This window comes from Pelmatolapia mariae, linkage group LG4 (genome assembly GCF_036321145.2).
Source record: "Pelmatolapia mariae isolate MD_Pm_ZW linkage group LG4, Pm_UMD_F_2, whole genome shotgun sequence".
In the NCBI taxonomy this organism is placed as follows: domain Eukaryota; kingdom Metazoa; phylum Chordata; class Actinopteri; order Cichliformes; family Cichlidae; genus Pelmatolapia; species Pelmatolapia mariae.
In genome coordinates, this window is record NC_086230.1 from 11,320,336 (window position 1) to 11,331,852 (window position 11,517).

Here is an 11,517-nt window from a genome sequence, read left to right on the forward strand (position 1 = left end):
GCTCGATCTGCAGAAAGCTCAGCTTGTGAACTCTCGCGGTGCTTTGGGTGCTCGCGCTCCTCCAAGAGGACAAAACAAGAAAAAGCGGCTGGCAGCACAGACAGGTTCAGCTGACGCGGCGCTGGGAGCTAGTGGACACAGAGCGAGGTGAGAAATGTGTGTTTTTCCCACGTCGTTCCTGTCGTTACATAGAAATCTTTAAAGTAACGCAACGTGTCGGCTCTTATTAAGCAGCTAAACAGTTTTGCGCTGACCTTTTCTCCAACGCCGAGGACTACTTTAACACCAAGACACACCGCTAGGCACACTATCAGCCCGTATTGATATACCCACAGGGTGTACGGAAGCGCGTTGCTGCCTTTGGCTTCTCTTCATTATTTCCCACGAAAAAACCCCATAAAGGACAAACAGCTGCACGCGACGCTTTAATTAACCGAACCCCCCTCGCGGAGAGCTTCCCGGCGCGAGGAACAACCCGTTCCCGCGGAGCTGCTTTCGCGTCAAAGGCTACATTGTGTCCGGTCTGGCATCCGCTGGAGGCGGCTGCGGACAGGACGGAGTGATTTATCTGCCGCTTGGTCTACCGGTACACGGCTTTGTCTGTGGTTTAAACCGGCGGGGTTACACCGGCGGGGACGTGCCGAGAAATAAAACAAACGCGAAAGAGTTTTGAAGCGACTGTTTAAATCGCTCAGAGGAAATGTTTCCAATAAGTCCGTCTAAAATCCAAAGCTTCAGCCTCCTGTCCACGGATAACGGTTCAGACTTGAATGAAAGAAATAACCACATATATTTTTCACAAGTTTTCTTAGACTTAACCAACTTGTTTAGCATAAAAATGAAGTAAATATAATATTAATGAACAGATTTGGGTAGTTTAAATAGCATAAGCTTAATATGTGAGTTCTTATGTGGAAATCGTGGTCTCCTTGATATTCAGTATCTAATAGAAAAGATTTGGTAAATGTACTCGTATAAATGTGATTTTCTTGTTTTGCTGTTTGAAATGCACCAAAAAATTCCACACAAACATGCAGTGCAAGAAGAAGAAAATCCAGCGGATTAATTATTCAGCTAATAATAATAATAATAATAATAAATCACAACGTTTACAAAATTCACAGCAAAAACAACGCATATAATGAGTAATATGACTAGAAATGTAGGCAAGCTAGGAATATGAAAACTGTATAAATATATAACAATAATAATGGACATAACAATACATGTAAAATTAACAAATGATCAAACAAAGATATTTAAGTGCTATTTCTTCTATTATTATTTAGTAATGATGATGATAACCCTGTGTAGCTTATTAATTTATGTGTTTTTTTGTGGGAGCAGGGTTTTTCTAATGTGCTCGATGAGTTGTAAGTTTTTTTTTTTTATTGTTTGATAGACCTTTATATATTTTTGTGTGTCAGATCTAGACTTTGTGAAGTACTTTAGCTGGGTTTTTCAGAAAGTGTGCCTCTGACATGTGGTGCAGCAGAAGTAAAGTGCTATGAGACAGAAATACTGATTGAGAAAAAGAAGAAGTATGTCAGAACTGTACTTATTTAGCGGAGTTAATGTACACTCATTTAGTGACTGATGAACGTAATGCATTTGGGCTTATGATGTACATTATAGAACAGCAGTTAATTCGTTTGTGCACAGAGAAGTGCCATCTGCAGGCTGCCGAGTAGGCTGATGATGACTTTCCATGTCAATGGACCCCTCTTAGCTTCAGGAAAGAGGAAATAATATGAGGACTGTTGCAGAGAGCTCCAATTTTAGACGTGCGTAGGAATGGAAAGTAACGCCCTGCGACTTTTAAACTGAACATGAAGGAGCAGATAGACTGGCGGTGGATTAAAACACATGAATTGCGGCTGAATTAAGTCACAGGGAGGACAGATCCTTTATGTATTCCATCACTTCCAGGCTGTTTTTTTTCCTGTAGCTATAGGAACAACCCATTTTGTGCATCGCTTGAAGACATAGAGCTTCAGTGTGTTTTGTAAATGCAGACTACATCATGGTCGGGTGTGTAAAATATTTGGTGTTGACCTCCTTTTTCACTGTGGGCTTTTACTTCATTACTTGACTATTAACGTGCTGTGCCCTAATCAGCTGGAACGCTGCTATGGATACAGCTGGATACTTGTGCAGTGCAAAACTTTTATGGTGTGCAGAGCCTCCTAAAATGGAAATATTTGACAACCACTCGTGATTTTACTGCAGGGAGTGGGAGTGAGGTCAACTCCGAGCACTGACAGAGAGATTGAGTGCGCGCCTGGTCAAAAAAGCGAACTCAATAAACTGTCATGCTCGCTTGAGTTTGCTTTAGATTTCAAGTTCTTACTAATAGGAGAACCAGAATACCTCAGTAGGTTGTCATTTTACTTCAGCATCAACGTGTATGCTTTAGTAGGTGCGCTTAAATGTGGGGAAAAAGTGGAAGAATAGTGAAAAGAGAGACAAAAGGAAGGGGGATTATCCTATGAAAGATTTATTGTTGCATTTTTTTTTTTAATTTTTTGTCAGATTTGTTTTTGTCAGATACTTTGAATCTTTTCACTGTATGAAAGTAAAATCATTAGAAAGCTTCTGTCATCCAGACTGCGGTTCTTTGCTTTTTAACCAGACTTCTTTTTGGAATTTGCAAAGCAACAAAATAATTTAATAAATTATTGTTTCTGTGTTAGTGTCAGAACAGGTGTTGAACCCTGTACTCCAGCTGGAGATGAAAGACATGACTATGGTTTCTGTGTGTTTGTGTGTGTGCAGGTATGACACAGAGGTGAGTTTATTGATGTTTGACCACTTCTCTTGTGCAGCGCGCTCCTGCAATGCACCAGCACCACAATAAGTCTGATGCTACCACAGATTCCGTGCATCTATCGCCATGGTGAGACAGAGAGGGAGAGAGAGAGAGCGCTCCTGGACCTTGACTCTGTTGCCATGGTGACCCTGTAGCAAGCAACAGTCACCATGGGAACGTCCAGGATGTTCCGCATTTTTGTAGTCCTGGGCTCGGCCTTTATGATCCTTCTGATCATCATCTACTGGGACGATGTCGGTGCCTCCCATTTCTATTTGCACACTCCTGTCTCCCCGGGCCCCAAAGTCCCGCACCCAGTTCCCCAGAAGAGGCCACAGACCTCTCGAGCCCCGTCCTTTCTGTCGGACATCGATGCCTTTGTTAACCAGTTCTTAGAGCCGGGAACTGGTGAGCCCACTGACGCTGCCCCGGCTGACACAAGCAACCAGTCAGAGAAAGCAGAGGAACGATATATACCGCGGCGGGAGTGGAAGATTCACCTGACCCCACTGGCTCCAGAGCTCCGTGACAGACAGGTTAACTCAGTTTTTATTATTGTTAGTAGTAGTAAATGTTTACTAGTTGATTAAAAGTTTTCCTGCTGACATTTTGAGATGTCTTAGCAGGAAAAGCACAGTTGCTGCACAAAAAATGAAATATTCTGGGTGCCGGTTTCTTGCTGCTTCAATGAGATAACTTAAATAGAGTCACTTATGTTGTTCTTATTTCCACCTGTGTGCTTTTTCTCTGCTCCGGCACATCCAAACGTCTGTCATGTAACCATGTCCAGTGAGGAAATCTGTACTAATGAGCAGAACTTTCACATTTCTGGGCTGTGAGTAGTTGACAGGAGCAGAGCCTCTAATTGAGACAGTGTTAACCTAATCGCAGATTTAAGAAATTCAAACTGGCATTAAAGAAAAAGAGCCTGTCATAACTATAATCACATGTGACAGCGTTAACCTTAAAGGCAACCACAGAGGCCTTTAACGTCAGGAACAAAAACAGTTACTGGAAACCTGTTGATACTCCTTGCTGTAGATTTTTTGGAAGAAGCAAAAGCTCCCCAGTCAGTGAGCAATGTCTGAAAATGAAGTATTTACAACCTTGGTTGGTAATTGTTAATTTTCCTGTGCTTCACGAATGGAACGATAGGAGCAGAGGCGGAGGTTGCTTCAGGAGATGTGCGCCAATGACAGCGTCTTATTTCATGGCAAAAACCGTTCATTTGACGACATTCCCAACAAGGAGCTGGATCATCTGATTGTGGATGACAGGCATGGCATTATCTACTGCTATGTTCCCAAGGTATGCAGACACATGCTCCTGTAAAACTTAATAAGGCACATGTAACAACGGCATACATGGTTCCCTCCTGTCAGTGGTCACATGCTCATAGACGGTGTGTATCTGCCTGTTTCACTGTGACATCTGAGTGGACAATAAACTTTCCCTTCTCAGGTAGCGTGCAGTAACTGGAAGCGCATCATGATAATTCTCAGTGAAAGCCTGCTGCAGGAGGGCGTTCCTCAGAGAGACCCCCTGGCCATCCCCAGGGACCTGGTCCACAACAGCAGCATGCACTTCACCTTCAATAAGTTCTGGAAACGTTATGGCAAGTTTGCAAGGCACCTCATGAAGGTCTGTCCAAATTTCCCACCTTCTTGTTCTCTGTATGGTAGTAAAAAAATCTAATTTAACTTGGTAAATGTGCTGTTGATTTATTTTTTTATCTTTTGATGAATTTGCTTCGAGCTACCTGGAATGCGTTCTGAACCTTCTACTTCAGTTAGATGTTTTTTCTTCAAAGTCTGATGTTTTATATAAGTCCCTTCAATGTTATGGGGATGCATGACTGATCTCTCACAGAGACATTATTGATGCAGCACAGGAAGATAAATACTGCTCTCTGCTCTGTTCTTTTTTTTTTTTTTTTTTTTTTTTTTTTTTTTTTCACCTTTGCAGTTTTGAAATGCACGTGTGTATTGAATAATTGAATGTTAAGAAAACTGTAATTTATTTTTCCCAGGTGAAGCTGAAGAAGTACACCAAGTTCCTCTTTGTGCGCGATCCTTTTGTCCGTCTCATTTCTGCCTACCGGAATAAGTTTGAGCTACCCAATGAGGACTTCTACCGACGCTTTGCGCAGGTCATGCTGCGCCGCTACGCCAACCAGCCGACGCCTCCTGCTTCTGTGGATGAAGCCTTTTCTTTGGGTATCCATCCCTCTTTCTCCCACTTCATCCAGTATCTCCTGGACCCTCAGACAGAGAAGGACATGCCCTTCAATGAGCACTGGCGGCAAGTGTATCGACTTTGTCACCCATGTCAAATTCAGTATGACTTTGTGGGACACTTGGAGACGGCAGAGGAGGATGCTGAACACTTGCTGCGACTGCTGCGGGTAGACAACGTAGTGGAGTTTCCCACCTCCAGCAGGAACCTTACAGCCAGCAGCTGGGAGTCGGACTGGTTCAGCACAGTTCCGGTAGAGGCACGCAGGGAACTGTACAAGCTGTACGAACCTGACTTCAGGCTGTTTGGATACGAGAAACCAGACTCACTCCTCAATGAGTGACTCATGATTCTACTGAGCTGATGGAGACACGCAGACAAGATGTGGGTTTTTGTTTTTTTTGTTTTTTTATTAATTAAATGTTGACCCCAACCACAGTGACACATCCCTCCTCCTTCTGGGTTGTGCAGGTGTTTTCTCCAGTGTTGTTTATGCTAAACTAAACGTGAAAATGATTAGAGACGCTCAATCTTCTGAGGAAGCACACTAATGAGTCAAAGCCATTATCAGTTATGGGTTTTCTTAACAAAGCTAACAAGAAGCACAGAGGTTAGACATGAACAAACAGATGAAGTGTGTTCAGTGTAGTCCTTAAAGATGACCTATTGTGTTCTGTCCTTATTTTCTTTCATATATGTGCTGTTACAGTGGTGGATGCTGATATGAAACGTGGCCAAAGTTTCAAACCCTAATGTTTAATTTCAAACTGTGTTTTTTTTTTTCCTCTTTTTCCTACTCTTGAATCTGAATGACATCAGTGGGAGCAGCTATTCCTAATGTTGGTTGTCTCATAGCCAGCTGCTCCACCCCTCTGCTGCTCGAACCTCCTGTCTACAAAGGGGAAAACCAATCAGAAGAAGAAAGCTGGCTTAAAGGGAGGTGAAAGGAGGTGAACAGCAGATGAACTGAGGTTCTTCACCGAGGCCCAGTTTTTTTTAAAAAACTCTGAATCGTGCGTAGTTGTGGCAGTAACATGTCCCCTTTAATTCAAAACTCCATGCTGCGTGTGCTGAAGTCTCATCTTTGATGTCCCCTTCATGCCTGCCATTTGTGGCCACAGTTGTGTTGTGACTAACTGTGATGATCAGAGAGGCTTCTGTAGTGCGACGTTTGAAATATCCCACCTCTGCGGGGGCACGGAAACCATGCTCGTTGTGATGCTAGCACAGCTGCAGCAGTTTTGGAAATTTTGGCCTGCTTTAAAAAAAAAAGTCTGCTTGATTAGTTTTAATTGTAGTTCCTTTAATTGTAGGTCAGCTTATTTATTTCACATTGTAAAAGTGCAACGTTTATGTTAAGCATGAAAGGGATTTTTCTGTTGAAAATGCATACTAATGACAGTTCAGTTATACCTCATACACGGACATGAAGAATATGTTCATGTTGCTAACTCTTGCAGAGAAAACCCTGCTGCTTTTTCACGCCTGGAACATTTGCATGGCCCATTAAATGATGCCAACAGTTTATTCTGACAACATTTTAGCTGCTTGCTTTATTTTAGCAGTTTCAAAGCATGATGTAGCCTCATCGTACAGAAGCACAGCAGCTCCAGTAGGCAGCACAGCAGGCAGATTAGTGGGATTTGTCTCAGCTTGTCTTTTAAAATATAAATCCCTGGCGTGAGGATTTTTTTAATTTTATTTTATTTTTATTTTTTTTTTGGTCTTCATAGCTGTTCTTGTTCAAACGTGCCTCTGTGTATTTAAACAGTTTGTAAAGGGAACATTTTCTTTTGTTTCATGTTGTTGCCATCAACACTTGCTTGGTGTTTCCATGCACAGTGTGCAGTTTTTAACACTTAATTATGCTGGGTAACCCTGAAGACTGCAACAGTGCCATAAAAGGCTGATGGGCTTGAGGGGGGTAACCGGGGTGGTGTGGACACCCAACTTTGTCAACATGATTGTGAACACGAGGCAATTTAGGAATTTCAAATTGATACCATAGGTGATAACTGACCTCTTCTAAGGTCAGAGGTCAAGTTTTCTGAAAATCTTGTGAATGTGATAACTGAAGAAGGATACCATAGGTGCATCTAATAGGAGGCTGAGGGGTAGCATTGATAGGCAGTAATTTATTTACATTTTTTTAAATCTAAGGGCAGAATTTTCATGGGATGCATTGTTTTTGTAGCAAATGAGCTGAGCACATTATATGAAGCCAGCAAAACACAGTTTTCAGTTGTGCAACGCTACTGCGCTGCTGTGAGATGCATTGAGTTGGTTTGATGATAACATCAAAGTACAACTGTAACGTGTAATGAGGCTATACTCGGCGCTAGCTCAAAGGCGAAGGCGTGAACACGGTTAGAGTTGGAGCTTCGCAGCATGAGGCTGGGTCAATTTTAAGAGGGAAAAGTGCAAAGGGAAGACAGTGCCTTTGGTTGCAAAAGTTTACACAGCAAAAAAAAAAGTATTTTTGTAGGACTTAATTTTTACTTAAATCCAAATACAGTAAGAGCTGTATGAAGCCACAGCAAAGTATGCTTGATGCTGTGTTTTATCGTGTGCAATCATTATTTGGGGGAAAAAAAGGAAACACAGGAGCCCTTTAGGAGAACCGTAAATGTCTTTATGTGTGAATTTGTATGAATTTGTTTCTCCAGTGTGCCTGTGTTTGGTTCAGACTGTATGTGAGGTCATGCTCTGTCCGACATTATTCTGCACGTTCTTATATGTGTGTGCACTCACAAACAAACACACACACTGAGTCAGTGTCGTTTCAGTGCTTTTTGGTTTGTTTTGTGCAACTGTGGGGTGTTGTGTTACTGTAAAAAAAACAAACAAAATAATTAAAAATCTAATGTCATCTCAACATCACTGTTCTAAATATACAAAAAAAAGCCGGTTTGTATGAAGATAATGGAAAAAAAACTGCATTTCCACCTTACTCGTGTTTGTTTTGTAAATCAGTCATCTTGAAAAAAAAAAAATCTTTCGTTCTTTGGTCTTTTTTATGTGAGTGTCCACATTCATTCTGTTAACAATGATATTTTTCATTTCTGTGAAAGTGCAAAGAATTGACTTTTATTTATTGGCAGAAATAAAAATCATGAATAAATGCTGCTTTCTTTTTTCAAAGGGAGCCTTGAACACTTTGTTTAAACTGCAGTACAAAAACCGTACCCTACTTCATCTCAATTGATGTTAAAAACACAAAAAATGTCACATTTGAACTTGATGGCACATTTTAGAAGTATTCATGTAGCTGGAATTTAGAGAAATAATGTTGCGGGGCAGGAAAGGTTAATCTGCTCTTCTTTAGTGTGATTATGTGCAATACAATACTAACATTAATCTACCAGACTGCAAAAGGTTACGCAATGTAAAGCACAACTATCACTTGGAATGAGAGCTGAGAATCGTGGTGAAAAATACATGGCTTGTAAGAGAATAACAGGAAACCAGTGCAGCCCACAAAAATGTTAACAGGAAATGCTGACCATGTCTCAAGTGTGAATACTTCAGCTCGCCACTTGCTTTAGTTTGTTTATGCTTGTATATATTTGTGATTCATATCACAGGTGGGACAAAAATTCTAGTCATCAAGATAGATACAACCGAATGTAGTTAAATATGAAGCACCTCTTCTTTTATTCCTCAAGGTGTCAGTGTGGACAAGTTTATCACCATCTTCCAGTCATTTTGTCGTGGCTGGCAGTGCTTCATCTGGGCACCTATATACTAGAGCAAACCTACATAATCATGGCTTTAATTCAAACTGAAAAGGCAAAATGTATACTTTAAACTCAGACATGGCTTAAATATGCTTCCTGACTATGCCCAGTAGATTGTGTGAGGCAGGTAAGGTGCTGTGATGTAAGTGTGATTGGCTGGAAACCCATCTTGATGATATACCCTGACAACAGATCAACAACTCTAAGTTTAATGACACAGGTTCGAGCTGAAGGACTGACCCTAGGGACACATGATGACACAAATGTTTATGTGGAATCCAGGACGATTTAAAAAGTTTTCAGTGGTTAGAGGTGAAGGTTTACTCAGATGAAATGACATCATAAAGGTTAAACTTCACCGTGACATCGCAGTTTTGCAACAAAACTACTTTTCGGGCTGTTATTTATCTGTTATTAATGCACGACTCAGGATTAGAAGGAGAGAGTTCTTCATTTGCTGTTGTCTGGAGAATCAGTTTTCTCACTCGTTAGAGTATCGAGTCATTTTAAACTATGACTGCCAGAGCTTAGCTATTTGTGTTTAATTTATTGCTTTTGCATGCATAAAAGATTAAAGTTAGCTGAAGATGTAAATCTTAGAAGGAAAGGAGAATACTTTGTAAAATATACATTTCCCAAACCCAAATTCAGCAGGAGTTCAGTTAGCACCGTGTTTTAGCAAAACTCACTAACAGCAAATCTTCCCAGTGAATGTCATATAAAATGCTTCTGAACACCAAATACAGATCATCCATCACGTTCATCATCTTTATAATTTCATTTTTCATGTTAAATAAACAGATTGAGCCTGCATCTTTGTAAAGTCAATGCTTTGTTTAATGCATCTATTTTTACACATCAGGGGCAGGAGTGATGGATTCCAAACCAAGACTTATTTGATATTTGATGGTTTAAAAACATGTCTGTGATTGAGAAACACAATGAAATTGCTTTGTGGGTAAAAAATGTTATATGATGCAAACCTTTTTTTATTTTTATTTTTATTTTTTGCTGTGGGGTTCATAAGAATATATTTACCTCTCTCATTTGGCAAATATAAAACTACAACTGCCAGCTTAGCTCAGCACAGTGGAAACAGTCCCCCCACCTTTAGGTAAGGGTAACAGAATCTGCCCACAGTCACCTGTAAAGCTAACTAATGTGCATGTTTCACATTTGTGAGAGCTAAGACTAAGCACCATCTCTTGCAGGCAGGTGTGGGCAGTCATTTTTTCCCTTTATGAGCACAGCTGAAAGCAATGAGGGTCTGTTTGATTGATGCTGGATCAGTGTATAAGAGTCGTTGGTGCAAGGAGGTGATGCGACTGATCGTCTCGGTTTTCCAAAGTCAGACTGACTTTGGCTTTGAGCCCCCGGCTGAAGAAAAGAAGGGCTTATGTTACACTCCTGTCAGAAGCTCAAAGCAGACCCTGCAACCTTATCCCGTGATACCTGTTGGAATGGGAATCTAATCTAAAGACAGATTTCAGGGCCTAGCCTATTGCACACCTATTGTTTGGTGTATCCTGTTTTAAATGGTTTTATTTTTTCCTCCCTGAGATAAAGATTTTTAATTCAAGTTTTTCTTTTTTTCTTTTTTTTTTAATAGTGATGCAGAGCATTGCCCTTGTAGATACCAATCTGGTGTGGTTTTAGGGTTGCCAAACACTGTTTTTTTCTTTGCTTTTTTGGTTCTAGACCGGCGATGTCAAACTCATTTTACAAATTGAGCCACATACAGCCCGCCTTGATCTGTGGGTCAGAGCATTCAAACGACATAATAATTGTGTAAAATGACACAAAACTTGACGATAGTTCATTGCACACACTGTCCTATAATTATTGTTATTCATTTAGAGTGGACTTAGTGGAACAACAGGAACTTGTCCTGTTATTTAATTATTTATCTGTTAGTTAAAAACTTTTCTTATTGATAAAGACTGCCCACCCCCATTGCCAGTCTTTATCAATAAGAAAAGTTGTAAAACTTATGGAAATACAGTTAAAAGTTAAATATGTATGCACTCCTTACATTTACTAAAGCCGTCCAGTGGGCCGGATTCGAGTCTTCGCTGGGCCGATTCTGGCCCCAGGGCCTTATGTTTGACTAGACAGTGGAAGCGCTGCAGAGAGCTGGTGTGGTTTTTCTCACTGCTTCTTGCATGCAGTGTAGTAGATCTAAGCGGTAGAGGCCATTTGAGAATTCTTGACAGATCTTGCTGCTTTTTGGGCTGCTGTGCAGTTGACGTGTGAACATGTGGTGATTGTTTTTTTTTTTATACTTACTGCAGAAAGCACACTGCCCATTTTATTTAGTTAGGCCACTCACTGCTGTGCAGTATTTAAATTATTTAATATTTAACTCATTATTTGTTGATTTTGTTAAATGTATTGTTTTGTTTTCTTAAATCGGTGACGACTTCATATTTTCTTAAAATTAATATTGAAATTTTGAAATTGAAAGCGCGTGTATGGCTCTTCTTGAACCTAAAAATAGCATAGTAGTGTAAATTTATACTAGTAAAACAAATGTTTTAATTTTATACTATTAATAAAGTGTTATTGGGTTTTACAGTGTTGTGTGGACTTTTTTCAGCCCACCAGTGAAATCTGGTAAACCTAGGAGTCTTTCTTTTTATATAGACATTTTTATCATGTTGAATATGTGTTTATCTACAAGGACAGTTTTGTGGTAAATTGCTTTCGAGCTCAACCGTGTACAGTAATACTCAGCCG

The 11,517-nt window shown here is 40.4% G+C and overlaps 1 protein-coding gene across 2 annotated transcripts; it reads left to right on the forward strand.

The window, feature by feature from the left end:
* Positions 1-63: 63 nt before the first annotated feature.
* Positions 64-5,974, forward strand: chst12a (carbohydrate (chondroitin 4) sulfotransferase 12a). Of its 2 annotated transcripts, XM_063471453.1 has the most exons (6): positions 68-147; positions 2,776-3,345; positions 3,965-4,117; positions 4,271-4,450; positions 4,839-5,428; positions 5,864-5,974. In XM_063471453.1, the coding sequence occupies exons 2-5, from the start codon at positions 2,980-2,982 to the stop codon at positions 5,385-5,387; spliced, it is 1,248 nt and encodes a 415-aa protein (XP_063327523.1). In that variant the 5' UTR covers positions 68-147; positions 2,776-2,979; the 3' UTR covers positions 5,388-5,428; positions 5,864-5,974. The 2 variants fall into 2 exon arrangements, with proteins under 2 accessions (XP_063327524.1, XP_063327523.1); XM_063471454.1 differs by lacking the exon at positions 5,864-5,974 and having other exon boundaries at positions 64-147; positions 2,826-3,345; positions 4,839-5,396.
* Positions 5,975-11,517: the final 5,543 nt, after the last annotated feature.